The 15,314-nt window shown below is 48.2% G+C and overlaps 1 protein-coding gene across 1 annotated transcript; it reads left to right on the top strand.

The window, feature by feature from the left end:
- The first annotated feature begins 1,714 nt into the window (after nucleotides 1–1,714).
- On the top strand, nucleotides 1,715–10,560 carry LOC123800836 (signal-regulatory protein beta-1-like). The gene is given in 6 exon segments (XM_087853950.1): nucleotides 1,715–1,871; nucleotides 1,874–1,909; nucleotides 2,778–3,098; nucleotides 6,145–6,453; nucleotides 10,014–10,340; nucleotides 10,454–10,560. Coding segments are annotated over 6 exon segments (1,257 nt in total).
- Nucleotides 10,561–15,314: the final 4,754 nt, after the last annotated feature.

The following is a 15,314-nucleotide window of genomic DNA, read 5'->3' as shown; positions in this document are numbered from 1 at the left end:
GTGGGTGCTGCCCAGAGACACCCTCAGAGCCAGCAGAGAGGCCCTCGGGGATTACTAAACCCCACTGCCTTGTGTTGCAGGGGTCTGGGTCCCAGAGGACCTCACTGAGCCCTCTGCCCACCTGCCAGGGAGCTAGTTTGCATCCCTTCCTCACTGTGGACCTTGTGGGGAAATGAAAGCGATGGGGGGTCAGGAGGACAGGAGGGCAAGAAACTGGGGAAGGACAGGGAGTGAGAAGGAGCCTACCTCCCACCCAGTCTCTGGATGTCGACTCCGGTCCAAGAAGCTAGCAGATCCAGGTCAGAGAGGGCATGAGGGCTGGAGAGACAGAGGGAGAGGACCCCCGAATGACGGCATCTCTGGTACCATGGGAAGAGTGCAGGACTCTCAGGCAGACAGATCTGCTTAACATCCTTCCTCAGCCCCCGACAGGCTGGGTGACCTTGTGTAAGTCACTAACCCTCTCTGTCTCTGTCTCCTCTTCTGGGGTGAGCTCCTTCACCTTCCGAGGGTCATTTTTCTGGTTTGTGAACATGCCGCTTCGTTCTCTAAGACTTCTGATCAATGTCTTGGGTGTTCAGAGTGATCTGAGAGGGAGGGGAGTCTAGTCCTGCAGTTGTCCTGGGATGACTCTAGGACACAGATGTTGGGCTAGAAGAGGGAGAGAGCTCCCCATCCCTGGAGGTGAACAAGCAGAGGGTAGATGCCCAATGAGAGGTGGTCAGGATGGATCTGATTAGGCGTGCCAGTTGTCCCTGTCCACTGTGGCTCTCTACTTCACACTGATGTCCGAGAGGGAAACCTTGAGTCCTCACCACGCATCTCCCCTAAAACCAGAACCATCCACCCGGACGCCCGAGAGAAAAGCCTGGGAGACATTTCCCCATAAGGCACTGTGTCCCCCACACGCTTTCAGCCTGTCACTGAGTCCTGCTGGCTGTATCTGCCACACGGGTCTCTGGTCCCCCAGTCGCTCACCATCCTGGGCCAGGCAGGCCTAGAACACCACCTCTTTGCTGGTGTCCCGGCAACCCTTTCCATCCCCCACACGGCAACCAGTTTCCTTCTAAATGACGCCAATGAGGCCACCTGCCCTTGTGTCCACAATCTCCAGGGGCCTCCAGTGGCCTCCCATCACACTCAGAGTGGAGTCAGGAGCATGGCCTGTCCCACAGGCTCTTCAGAGTCCTACGGATCTCTCAGCCTCTCAAGCCCACCAAGCTCTTCCTCTTAAGGTATTCTCACCTGCTATTCTCACTTTCTAGAATGTTCATTCCTTGCCCCTTCTCATGGCTGACTCCTATCCATCCCTCAGGTTCAGCTCAAAATGTCACCTCCTCCAGGAAGCCTTCTCCATTCTCTTCTAGAATAAGCCTTCTGGCATTTTTTACCTCTGTACTGCCAGTTTCCCTGAAGTGAGCCCCAGTTTTAACCGTGTATTAGCTTGTTTCCTTACCATGTGTTTCACGCTCTCTAAGGCGGGAACCAGACACAGCGCATAGCAAGCCCCCAAGGCCGGACGTGCCACGAGCAGCCCTCACAGGCTGTTGAGCGTGGGATGCGTCCTGCTCTGTGTGGTCACAAGCTCTCTTTCCCAGCTGGAAAGCCCTTCATCTCTCTGACAGGCCCATCTCAGAGGACAACCCCCGGAAATCCAGTGCCTTTCAACTGTACCGCTGGCCCCTTCAGCTCCTGGGACTTCAATGTCACCTGGATGAAGGGCAGAGACGAGCATCCAGCCTCGGCTCAGCACCTGGTGACTAACGACAAAGGCAACTATTTCATCACCAGTAAGGCGTGGGTGACACTGGCCCGCCAAGATATCTTACCGGGGCTCACCCGCGAAGTCACCCACAGGACGCTGGAGGAGCCCTGCGGAAGACCATGAACCTCTCCCAAGTGCTCCAAGGTGGGTGGGCAGTAGGTGGAGGAGGGGGATACCATTTCCCCGGCAGTGCTGGCTTCCAGAATCTTCTGCCCAGAGCCCCAGTTCCCAACAGGGAGCCTGGAACCCCTCATTGCCGTAGCTGACCACACAGCATAGCTGGTAAAGGCACAGGTTTCAGAGGCCGACCACGTGGGCTGAATCCTGGCCGTACCACTCCACATGTGTGATCTTGGGTGACTTACTGAACCTCTTTGTGCCTCAGTCCCCTCTTAGAACGGGAATAAAAGTAAAACCACCTTGTAGGGTGAGGTGAGGATTAAATGAGTTATTCCTTATAAAGCCCCTAGAACAGTGCCTGGCCCCCAGTACGTTGTTTATGAATGTTTGACTCCAACCTTTATAATGATTTATCATCATTATTACCTTGCTATTATCTTCTGATCTGGCCCCAACCTTCTATTGTAAACATCTTGCTCTATTAATATCACTGTTATCATTTTTAAATTAAAAAAAAAAGTCTTATTTGTTCGGCCAGTAATGAATATCTACCGTGTGCCAGGCACTGTTGCAGGTGCTGGGGATACGGTAATAACATTAAATTCCTGTCCTTGTGGGCATCCTATTTTAGTCATTCTTAAAATTATATTTCATGAGACGAAATATTTCAAACATACAAAAACTAATATACTAGACACCTAGGTACCCCCTACCCGTATTTAATGAACATTAACATTTCACCTTATTTGCCTTACACTGAGGATACAAGAAAACGTTATTTCTAGAAAAAAAAAGTAACGGATGAGAGAGCGAGAGGTCCCGTGGCGAGCTCCTGGGAGAAGGAGCGGCCGCCGGGCAGCAGTAATTTCAACAGACGCTTCTGTTTGTCTAGTTGGCCCCACCCTGAAGATCTCCACCAAGCCCTCTGGGACACACATCCACGTTCATCAGAGAGTGAATCTCACCTGACACGCGAGCCACTTCTACCCCTCCCACCTATGTCTCACCTGGATGGAGAACAGACACAAGGTCCAGACGGTGGAGTCCCTGCAGGTCACGAGAAACCCAGATGGGACCTACTCTCTGGAGCACACGTGGCAGGCAGAGGCCACCCTGGAGGGGAGCAAGTTTGCCTGCTGGGTGGTCCAGGATGAGCAGCCCCCAGTCCAGGCCAACATCACCTTGTGGGCGCAGGGGTCCAGGCTGGGGAAAGGTGGGTGCGGTCTCTCGCCGGCCCCTCCGGGCTGGGAGGGGCAGACGTGAACACACCAACCATCGGCCTGGGGTGCAGGCAATAGTAGGTCAGGGACTCGGGGCAGCATTGGAGGAAGGTGAAGGAAGGGAGGGTGCCCTGGGCTGGTGATAAAACTCTGAGCCATTCACCCCTAAGTTCCCTCCCTCCCCCGCACCCTCACCAAGAAGAAGGAGCAGAACTTCCCTTCTCCAATTCCATAAGCTCCTCAGGTAGGAAGTTCTCTGCCTTGACACTTGACTGCAGGAAATGGCAGAGATTGAGACTGCTGGGTACTCAGACTCTTCCAGGAAGGCTTTTAATCAAAACTGGTTCAGCTGGAAGTTTCTGGGAATCAGTTTTATTTTATTTTATTTTTAAAGATTTTTATGTATTTGAGAGAGAGAGTGAGCAAGAGTGAGAGCACCCCCCCCCCCCCGGAAAGAGGCAGAGGGAGAGGGAGAAGCAGGCTCCCCACTGAAAGGGAGCCCCATGCGGGACTCCATCCAAGGGCCTTGGGATCATGACCTGAGCTGAGCCACCCAGGCGCCCCTCTGGGAGTCAATTTTAAAGAGAGGCCAGAATTCTTAACTCCCTTAGCTGGGAAACAGAGTGGGTGCTGCAGCAAGATTCTCCTCTCTACTATTCAGTATTCTCTGTCTCTCTCTCTCTGTGTCCTTTCTCTCTCCTCCAACCCCCTCCTCCTCTTCCTCCTTCTACCCTCCCTTCTCCCCATCCTAATCCTCTCCCTCCTCCCCTCTTGTCCTTTTTGGCCGCAGATGACTTTGTCCACTAGGGGGAGCTGCCTGCTAGCAGTTCAGACCCAGGAGCGCTCGCGGCTTTTCCTGGTCCAGCCCGGATCAGCTTGGGAGAATGACTGGCTTGGGGGTGGGGGTGGGGGGTGGAATGTTGGGTGGGAAGAGAAGAGAGTTTTGCGATTGGCCAGGCCTGGGTGAGCCCAGAGCGGACTGACAGCTCTCCGGAGCCCCATGAAGTGGGGAAGCACAGCTCCCTCCAGGAGGTGCTAGCAGCTAGCCGTCTGTGCGCACGGATCGTGGCCCACGCTGCTCCCCGCAAAGGGTGGATGCAGGCGTGGCTGGCGAAACAGCAGGTCCTCCCGCAGGGGCTTTGACCCTGCATCGCGTCTCCCGCGGACAGATCCCGCCTTGATCTGCCTGCTGTAAGAATTCTCGGGGAATGATCCCACTCATCATTCAGTCTCTTGGGGTCCTTTTTGTCTGTTGTCCAGCAGAAATAAGAGAAACGTTCACCCAGTGGGATACACGGATCTGGGTGGAAAACTCCAAACCGGTCTTTTCTCTTCCGAAGCGAGCGTCGTGATTTCTTTCTGACTCACTTCTTCGCTGACTCACTCCGAGCTTTTTCCTCGCTTCCTTCTTGGCCCCCTTCTGTTTGACGTTTGGCTGACACCTGCAGGGCTCTTACTGTGTCCCAGGCGTGCTCGCATGGCTTGGCTGACATGTGACAGAACAGGTAGCAGAGGGGCCAGAGGTCTCAGAGGTCTGAGCTGGGGTCGGAAGGCAGGACGGTCTGTCCACAAATTCACTGTGCTCTTTTGTATTTTTCTCCCCCTTCCTGCCTGAGAATACAGACCTTGGTGTGATCTCACGTCCTCTCTCAAATCTCAATCTTACATGCTCTATTTCTGGTATTTCCTTGTCCCTGAATGGCTCCGCGGTGCATATGGTTTGGTCCCCACAGTGGCACTTGGCCCCCAGGGCCTCCTGCTGCTGGGCTCCCTCTGCTTGCACCTCACCTCTGCGATGGGATCCTCCCTCCTCTGAAGCAGACACTCTGGATCTTGTGTTTGGAGGTGGCCAGACTCTGGAGCTAAGCAGATCGGTGTCCCATCTGAGGGCTGCCACCAGCCATCTGTGCCCTCAGGCAAAGCACTGCCTGTCCTGGGGTCCTCATCTCTGCCCTGACAACTGCGGCACTTGCCTCCTGGAACCTGCCGGGGTGTCCTTTCTTTGACCCCTGCTTGGCAACCGAACAATGGGGCGCACAAAGCGTGCTGTGCCATGACTCTTTGCAGTCCCTGGGGTGCCCAGCCCAAAGCTGGGCTGCAAGAAGCAAAATATTAAAATGACCATTAAGGGACCAACTGTAGAAAAGTAAAGGCAGCCGTGGTGTAACAGAAAGAGCCCCTGACCTGAAGTCACAACCCTTGGTTTGGAACGTGAGTTCCGTTTGCTGTGAGGCCTGTGGGCAAGTCACTAACCTCCCTGAGCCTTTTCTTTCTATAACATTAGAAGTACAATTAATAATTTCTCAGATGGTTATTGTGAGCATAGGATGATGTTAAATCATTTATGGAGTGATCATTAGGTGATCACTATATTCTACTCCAGTTCCTTTACCTAATTTATTAACTGAAAATTAAGAACCCTGCCAGTTTGCAGATGGGGAAGTTGGGTCTCCGAGAGCTAACTTGCTCAGGCGCAGCCAGTGGAGGGGCCAGGAATGCAAACTCGAGTTGAGTGTGACCCCAAAGCCTGTGCTCCTAACCTCTTCTCTCTGCCACCTGCTTTTTATATGACCTGGGCTTTGAGCGTGGAGGCGCTATTCCCTTTCTGGGGATGGAGAACAGACCTGAGCCGAGACCGCAGACACAGACCCTGGGGCCAGACTGCCTGGCTAAGAACCCCAGCTCTGCCCCTGACTGTGGAGCATGGACAGGTTCCCTAGCCTGTCTGGGCCTCAGTGTCTTCATCTGTGAAATGGACATAGTAATAGTCCCCGCTCCTAAGGCTGCAGCCAGAACCTGGCGAGTTAGCAGAGCTGGACAGCAGAGACCAGCGATTCGGGTGTTTGCAGGGAGGTGGGGGTGGAAGTCAGCCCCGGACACGCTGCTGTCATTGCCTGGCCTCTGATGTCGGCTTCTGACTCCAACTGCTATCAGAATTAACCTTCACACCCTAGGGGGGAAGAAGCCATGGGGCTTCTCATGGAGCCGCCGGCATCTGGGCACCTCCGTGCCTCTCACGGGAGGGGTCTCTCCCTGCAGGCCGGAGCGCCCACTCCTACTCCTTGCAAGGCCCCCTCCAGCGATCGGAGCCCGGCGCGAGCATCCAGCTGACCTACACGTCCTCCGGATTCCCCTCACGTCAGGTTACCGTGACCTGGCTGAAGAAGAACCTCGCGCTCCCCACGTGGCAGACCCACGTCCACGCCAGCGGAGACACGTACAACGTGACCAGCAGAGTGCTCGTCCCGCTGCAGGCCGACGACGTGCTCTCCTTTGTCCACTGCCACGTCAATCACAAGTCCACACCGGTGTTCCAGAAGACCATCGGCCTGGACCAGTACCTCCGTGGTAAGGACCTTCTCCCCGCTCAGGTGGGTCCGTGCAGAGGTGGGCTGTGCGTGTCTCTGCCTCAGTTGCCTCCTCCGAGAACGGTACCGCCCTCTCTCGGTTGTGGCAAGGATTCAGCGACCTAAGACCTGTAAAGTGCGTGAGGCAGGCCTCGCTTGTGCTAACCGCTCAGAGGGGCAGTTGCTCCGGCGGCTATGTTCATTCTTACTTGTCCTAGTCACATCACCTCTCTGGACTCAGTTTCCTCATCTGTAAAATGGACAACAGTATCTTCCGGGAATTTCCTGTTTTTATTATTATTTTATACGAAGAGCACGTCAAAGTCTTTTTTTTTTTTTTTTACTGATTTTTTTGTTGTGGTTGATTTTCCTGGCCTGGACCCATGCTTGGCAGGTCTGTAAATTCCATGAGGTCATACACATCATGTCTGGAAGGAATTCTAGCAATCCTCTCCTTGTGTATGACAACGCTAAAGCCCAGAGAAGGCAAGCGAATGGTCCAAGGTTGCACAGCAGGAAAATTAATTCCTTAAATGGGTATAGGACCTTAAAGTTTGCAAAATATTTTCCTCAGCATTTTTGATATTATCATGGTAATAAAGACATCACGTGACACGAATAAAAATGTTGATATTAACACCTCACATGAGCGTAGCACACAGTAAAGCACATGCGTGTGGGTTGACTTATTAAGTGTGTGCCACTGCCCTATACTGTTTGTCCCATTGGTGATTTACACAAGGACACTGGGGTTCAAAGAGGTAAAGTGTGCCCCAGGTGGTAAAGCCGATGAGTGAGAGAGCTTTCGTATGGATTGGGGCTGCTAGCTGCTCTTTACCGTCTGTGGGATCACCTGCTTAGTTACTTAGGCTCTCCTAGCCTCGGTATCCTTGAGTGTAAAGCAGGACAATGATCATGCAGGGGGTCCTCCTTATCTATTTATTATACAATTTCCTGGAGTCGGGACAAGTGCATAGGAGGCAAAAATAGGAAAATGCAAATATTCACAAATGAATTAATTACTTATAAAATTAGCCCCACTCAACCCCCCACTCCCACTCCCACTCAACACTGGCTACTTCTCTGCTGGGTTTCCCATGATTGTGGGTGTTTTCATCTGGGTTCCCCTGAGAGCAGAGCCTCAAGCTGGACTGACTGCCGGTGTGTGGGAAATGATCCGCAGAGGCACCGAAGTTGAGATGAGGGATGGCGGACGTCAGACAGGGAAGGCAGGACGCCCAAGAAGGGGTGAGTTGATGAATGGGTGCCCCGGTGGACACCTGAGGCTCAGCACCGCTGGGACCCTCTCAGGAACTAGGTAGACTGTTCCTCAGGATGGTCCCTGGGCAGGGTAGGGGAGTTCGGATATGCCCACATGGTCTGGGTGGCATTTCATGGTTATGGAGAAATCCCAAGGCAGGAAGATGAGGAAAGTGTTGCGGGAGTTGCAGGAGGGACGAAGGACCTCCCAGCATGGCTGCCCTGAGATCAGGCAGCTGGGGGCGGTGGTGTGGAGCCCAGAAACCCTCCGCTCTAGATCAGCGTTGCCTTGCTTGAAGTGTGGCAAGCAAGAGACCACACCGTGCAGAAAGAATCTGCATCCATTGCAAAGGGAAATCGGAGATCTGGCCAAAGTTGTATTTCAAGAAGTTGAGGCCAGTGATGTGGGAAACTGCTGGGATCACAGGCGAAGCCTCTGAGTGCTTCGAGATGGAAAAAGAAGAAAAAGATCCACAGTGCTCATGAGTCCGTGGGCACTTCGAAAGAGGACCCTTGGATTGAAAGAGGCTCCTGTGAAAATTGATAGAACATTCAAATGCTTTCAAATAATTTTTCCATTACGTTTTAATGATGCTGCCACGAATGTGAAATCTGTGGGTACCATAAGGGTCTGTTGGTACTGTCGTGTAAGGTTTTGGGAAAAATTAATTCTATCTTCTTCCACTCGCAACACTTGTTCCTTCTAAGAGTTGGTGCATAGTTGTGGTTATATGTTATATTTAATTAAAATATAAATGAAGTAAAATTAGTTTTATCGCTGAAATTTTTTCAAGATGAAATTTCAACCAATGCTTCCATGACAGTGTCTATGAAATTGGGGCCTGTTTTGTGCTGGTTCCTTCTAAGTGGCTTTCTGTTGTTGTTTTCTGATACCAAGTAGGCTTCCATGTTTTGCTCATTTGGTTTTGTGAGGATTCAAGGAGACGTCATATGCGCCACCATTCCGTGCGTGGAAGCAGGAATCATCCGCTGTGCCCGGGTGTCTGTCCTCCTGTCACTGCCTGGACACCACACAGCCAGGAGAACTCACTGGCAGCTAGAAGGGGCATCTGAGCCTCTCCCTCCTTTGAGTGGACTTTGGCATCTCCTATGGCCCATAACACTTGCCTGGGGGTACCTTACCCTGGCCTATCCTTCCTGGACATCACCCCAGTTAGGAGGCTTGAGTCCTCCCTTCTCAGGGTCCCCCTCTTTGCTTGGGAATAATCCCTGCCTGTGTGCTAAAAGGGGAATGCTGAGTACAGATAGAGACCTTCTGGGGTGTGGGCCTGCCTTGCTATCCACACATTAAGCAGCACTGACAGAATTCTGTCGGGCTGGGTGGGTTGATCAGATGCCCTTTGTTCCTTCTATGTCTCCACCTAAGGAGTTATTCTCTCTATCCAAGATCAAGGGGTGAAATCTGTCTTGACTAGACTCATGAGACATGATCTGACCTTGGACAATTGCATGATTGAAGAATTTTGGAGACAGAGGGAAAGTGACTCACACAAGCTCTTGCATTTGACGGTGGTGTTAGTGCAGGGACCACAGTCTGGGTCTCTCTATGGTTAGACTGTACCATGCTGTGTGTTCATTGACTTCTACTGAAATACATGACATTTTATAGTATCTAACATCTTCCACATCTTCCTCAGTATGAATACATTCTACTGCACAGCTGAAAATCAGTTGAAAAGGATTATAGAAGTTGTTAGATCATAATTTCAGAAGCTGGGATCACAAATGCATATAGCCTTAAAGTTGGGGTGTCAGACCAGCATGATGTTTGTAAAACATGCTGTGTCTGGCGTAATCCCAGCTGTGCCCCTTGTGACCTTGGGCAAGTTACTGAACTTCTCCAAACCCTAGTTCCTTCCTATGTAAAATCTCATAACTGTGTAGAGTCTGTGACTCTTCACATCTTATTATCAAGTCAGAGAATGAGGCAACTGACTTGTAGGTTCTTAAATAGAATTTAATGTCTATCTTTGCATCTTTTGTAGTGAAAGTGGAAAAAAACAGAGAGAGAGAGAGGGAGAGATTTGGATGGATTTCTTCAATCCTATCATTCTTTCATCCATGCATTCCTCCATCCAACAATGCATCAGGCATGCGCTCACTCAGTGCACTCTCTCATTCAGCCGTGCATTTACTCGTGCACGCACCTTTTAACTGATACCTGGATCCTCCTCTGGGGGGGGGGGGGGGTTCTGAGCAGATGACCCATCTTCAAGGAGGTCCCCGGCTCCCACAGTGGATTTCCTATAGTCATTCTCTGCTTTCTCTGGAATGTGTCAGTTCCCCCTACAGTGACAGTGTCCCAGTCTTCACCCTCCTCGGACTTGGTGGCCATTACCTGCCACGTGCAGAGATTCCATCCACAGAGTGTGCATCTCACCTGGAGAGAGAACTGTCATATCTTCAAGGGTGCCGAGGAACTCACATCCAAGCAGAATAGCGATGGGACCTACACCTTGGAAAGCTTGCATTTGGTGAATGTGTCGGGGCAGGGATATGAGCAGGTCCTCACCTGCAAGGTGCAGCATGAGGCACAACCTCCCATCCAGGCCAACCTCATACTGCCCACAGCAGCCCACGGCACATACAAGCCCACTGGAAGCTCAGGTAAGCTCATCTCTACTGCTCTGTGCTACTGGGTCAGCCTTGTCTCCTGAGTGGAGTGAGGTATTTAAACTCAGAGTCCCATTTGCTGTCTCCTTCTGCCCATTGGTACATAGGTCCAGGGACACCTGTCCTTATCTTTGTGGCTCTCCTTCTGGGCTTCAAGGTGCTGCTGGTGATGAGTTCCATAGTCACCTACATCTGTAGGCGGCAGAACCTGTAACAGGTCAGTTGGAAGCAGGCCTTAGTACATAGAGAGAGAGGTCCTGTCACCGTCATGGGCTGGCCAGAGGAGTCCAGGGTGAGCCCACTATTTCACACAGCCACAAGGAAAGGTTGAGAACACGGTCGTTTTCTCTAAAAGTCTGTTGGAGATCTCAGAGGCTTCCAGCTCTCATGCATCCTGCAGTGCCCTGCGGTTTGAAGGTTTTTAAATGCAGTCCCTTGAAATCCTGGGTGGGGGTCCAAGATGTGGAGGTGGGATGAAGGTCAAAGCTTTGAGCTCCAGACTCCGAAGAGTGCCCCCATATGCAGTTATTTATGTCAGTTTTCATAGGACTTATTTTTGGAATGAATAAGGAAAGCATTACTAGAATCTACTAATGGAGCCCATCGAGGGACTGGGAGGCTCTAACTCGCGGCAAAGATGAACATGGGGGTGGGAGAATTCAGAACTGAGATAGAGGGGCTGGGGTGTAGTGAGTAAGGATCTTTTTTCTGATCTGCACCATGATTCCAGGCATGCAGAGTGCCTGCCACATAGTAGATGCTCAATGAATAAGTGAATGAATGAATGAATGAATGATTTTCCCGACTGCACCTGCATGCCTTGTAATACATTGCCTCCAGACCTGTCCAAGAGGCTCACGCGGGGGGAGAAGCTACCGCCCCCACTTCTACCCTGAACATGCTCCCTTTGCTCACACCCTCTGATGTTGCTTCTCTCTGGGCTTCAGAGCTGAGTCGAGGATGGACTTCGGTCCGAGGGACCTGGGATGTCTGGACCTGATGCCCTGAGCTTCAACCCGGCCCTGCCTCTGCCCAAAAGGGAATCAAGTGGGTCAAGGAAACAAGGTTTCCATTCTGCTCCTGATCAGGAACAACCCTTAATTTTCAGAGCACATTTTACTTTCATTTTTTAAGTGTTAATTCCAGTTAGTGAACACACAGTGTTATATTAGTTTCAGGTGCACAATATGGTGATTCAGCAATTCCAGACATTCCTCAGTGCCCATCCTGACAGGTGTGCTCTTAATCCCCATCACCTAGTTCACCCATTCCCCCTCCCACCTCCCCTCGGGTAAACAAGAGTTTGTTCTCTATAGTTAAGAGTCTGTTTCTTGATTTGACTCTTTTTTATTTCCTTTGTTCATTTGTTGTGTTTCTTCAGTTATACATATAAGTGAAATAAGATGGTATTTGTCTTTCTCTGACTGCTTATTTCACTTAGCATTATACCCTCTAGTTCCATCCATGTTTTGGCAAATGGGAAGATTTCATTCTTTTCTATGGCAGAGTAATATTCCATTATATATATAAAAAGAAGAGGTGATGTATGTGTGTGTGTGTGTATATATATATATATATATACCCATTTGTATATCCTTTATCCACATATCCATATGTATCCTTTATCCATTTATCTATGATGGACACTTGGCCTGCTTCCATAATTTGAATGAGCATATCTTATTTTTATACAGAGCTTTCACAAGTATGATTTTATTTTGACACCTACATATTTTGAAATCACTATATGGAATAAGCATTTTTTGGTTCTGAAATTTATGAGAAATATATTTTAAAAAATCCTTGGTCCTACCATTCTAATTTTGCAAAATATTGACATTTTGCCATTATAATCTTCTGTTTCTTTTAAAAACACTGCTCTGAATTTGGTGTTTATAATTCTCAAATTTGATTTTATAATTTTACCACATACTATAAGCCCTTAAGCAATAGGCAATACTACTTTGCATGTTTTAAATTTTATGTAAATGTTGTTATATGTATACAGCATTCTGGAACTTTTATTTTTATGCTCAACACAGTTTGTGGGATTTCTTCATGTTGGTGTATGTAGCTTCATTTTATCAATTTTCCACGACTCTGTAGCTGTCTGTTATAAGAATATGCTACAACTTAGGGAATCTGCTCAGGATGGTATGAAAGCTCCATCGGCTGTTTGGGTAATACAGCTTTGTCACCAGCGTTTTTCTCACTGTTTCCATGGGCTCACATGGGAGCGTGCCTTTAGCTCCTCTGCTGTGGTCCACGCTGCAACAGATTTAGTATCCTTTGGGAGCTTTTGTAATATAAAAAAAAAAGCTTTTTAATTTTTGATGAAGTTTTGCTCTTTCCATTTATACCTTTGATCTAGCTTTATTCTTCTGAGCTGTGTGTGTGTCTGTGTGTGTCTGCGTATATCTGTGCATGTGTTATAAATGGTAGGGATCTTATATTTTTTTCTCCCATTGGGATAAATTATCCAGGACTCCCTGATCGGCACAGCCGCCTTTGCCATACAGCAAATGATTCCATAAATGTGTGACTCTTTTCATGAGGTCTTATTGCTGTTGAGCTACTTCTCTCTCTCTGCCAAACTGCCCTGCCTTATAAGTCATGGCGATGAGAGTACAGCACAGGGGACTACGGTCAACAGTATGGAATAATGTCGCATGGTGACGAAGGGTGATTACACTTACTGTCGTCGTGAGCATTGCAGAATGCATAGAACTTTCAAATTACTATGTTGTGCATTTAAAACCAATACAGCACTGTATGACAACTTTAATAATAAAAATTTTAAAAAATATTTTAAAAATAAAATTTGCCTTTGCATGGAAAAAGAAATAGACCCATACATAATACGTATTTGCCCAAGTGATTTTTGACAAAGGTACCAAAGCAGTTCAATGTGGAAAGGATCGTCTTCTCAACAAATGGTCATGAAACAATTAGATACTCATATGTTAAAAAAAAGAAGAATCTTGGGGCGCCTGGGTGGCACAGCGGTTAAGCGTCTGCCTTCGGCTCAGGGCGTGATCCCGGCGTTATGGGATCGAGCCCCACATCGGGCTCTTCCGCTATGAGCCTGCTTCTTCCTCTCCCACTCCCCCTGCTTGTGTTCCCTCTCTCGCTGGCTGTCTCTATCTCTGTCAAATAAATAAAATCTTTAAAAAAAAAAAAGAAGAATCTTGACTATTTCCTTATATACAAAATTTAATATTGTCTTAAAATAATATTACCTAATATTAATATTACTGAAAAACATATACAAAAATACGAAGAACAAATTAATATGATCAGATGGATCATAGACCTAAATTTAAAAACTGAAATGATAAAGATTCTAGAAGAAACCATGGAGAAAAAAACCTCAAGAAAACTAAATCTTTTTGGCCTTGGGTTAGCAGAGACTTTGTAGATAAGACAGGGGAAACACAATCTATAAAGGAAAGCATTGATCCGTTTGAGTTCATGAAACTTTAAAACTTTTCTTCTTCAAAAGATACTGTTAGGGACGCCTGGGGGTCCCAGATGGTTAAGCTTCTGCTTTCGGCTCAGGTCATGATCCCAGGGTCCTGGGATTGAGCCCCACATCGGGCTCCCTGCTCAGCAGGGAGTCTGCTCCTCCCTCTCCCTCTGCCTGCTGCTTCCCCTGCTTGTGCTCTCTCTGTGTCAAATAAATAAATAAATAAAAATTTTTAAAAAGATACTGTTAATAAAAAGAAAGGGAAGGTTACCGACTAGGAGAAAATATTTGCCAAGCGAAAACTAACAAAGGACTTTCATCTGGGACAGTCACCCGTTTGTGCTAATCAGGTTTATAATCTGTGGTTTCTTTCAGGCTGAAATGTCAGAAAGAAGTGATTGCGGCCCGGACCCGATGGCCCACAAGCATAAAGCATTTACTGTCCGGCCCTCTAAGAAAAAGTTTGCCAATGCCTGAGAGAATGTTTAAAGAACTCTAACAACAAAATAGCAAGAAGACGGACAATCACATTTTTTATGTGAATGAAAGATTTGATCAGCGTTCCATCGAAGAACATATATGAGCATCAGTGAAAGTTTTGCTAATGCAAAAAAAAATATTTTTTTTAACTGCTCTGTCCTAATTAGAACAGCTTTATAATAAGTTTCAATCTCTCTTTTGGGCAAAACTTCCCACCTCGTTTTGTTGCTCAGAACTGCTATGGCTCTCCTTGGCCCAGATGCATTTTAGAATCACTTTGCCAGCTTTCATTAAAAACCCTTTTACAATTATGATTCGATTGCACTGACTTTGTATATTCATGTGGGCAAATTGATATCTTTCTGGTACTAAGTTTTGCCACTCGCAGACAAGAGGTGTCTTCGGTTTTCTTTGATGACTTTCAGTTCACTAGTCCACAGGGCTTTTTGGTCCCATCATGGTCTTATGCATCCCTACTTAGAGCTATCTTTAACACCTTCCAGTGTGTGGAATCTTTAAGAATTATTATTACTGTTTGCAGGGGGTTTAGGACATAAGAATGTAATTGAGTTTTGAGCATTGATTTTATATCCGGCAAGCTTATCACTCAGACGGGTGCTCATAGTATAGACATTCTCTTCTTTGTAACCCTCACAACATAATCGACTCACCTAGATTAGTTTTTATACTCATTAAAGTGACATATGCACTCGCTTCAACAGGTAAATAGTTCTATACCTTCTACATATGAAAACTGGAGTCTCCCGACCTCCCGCTATTTTCCACCTCCCAGAGGCAAGCATTTTCCATTCCTTTAATTGATCATTTTTAATTGATTCTTCTAGATTCTAAAGCCAGATCTCACACACCATGCCTATATCGTCTCTTCTTGACTTCTCACCCATAGGCACGATTCACTGACTTCCCACTCTGGATGATGGGGAGGTAACGCTTTATTACTATGGACCCCACACCACCTGTGTGTATTTCTACTCCCCCACCCTAATATTTTAATTTTAGAT

This window comes from Ursus americanus, chromosome 22 (genome assembly GCF_024610735.1).
Source record: "Ursus americanus isolate L20-20 chromosome 22, mUrsAme1.1.p, whole genome shotgun sequence".
Taxonomy (NCBI): domain Eukaryota; kingdom Metazoa; phylum Chordata; class Mammalia; order Carnivora; family Ursidae; genus Ursus; species Ursus americanus.
The sequence above is the reverse complement of the archived record's forward strand: the minus strand, read 5'-3'. Positions and strand labels throughout refer to the sequence as shown.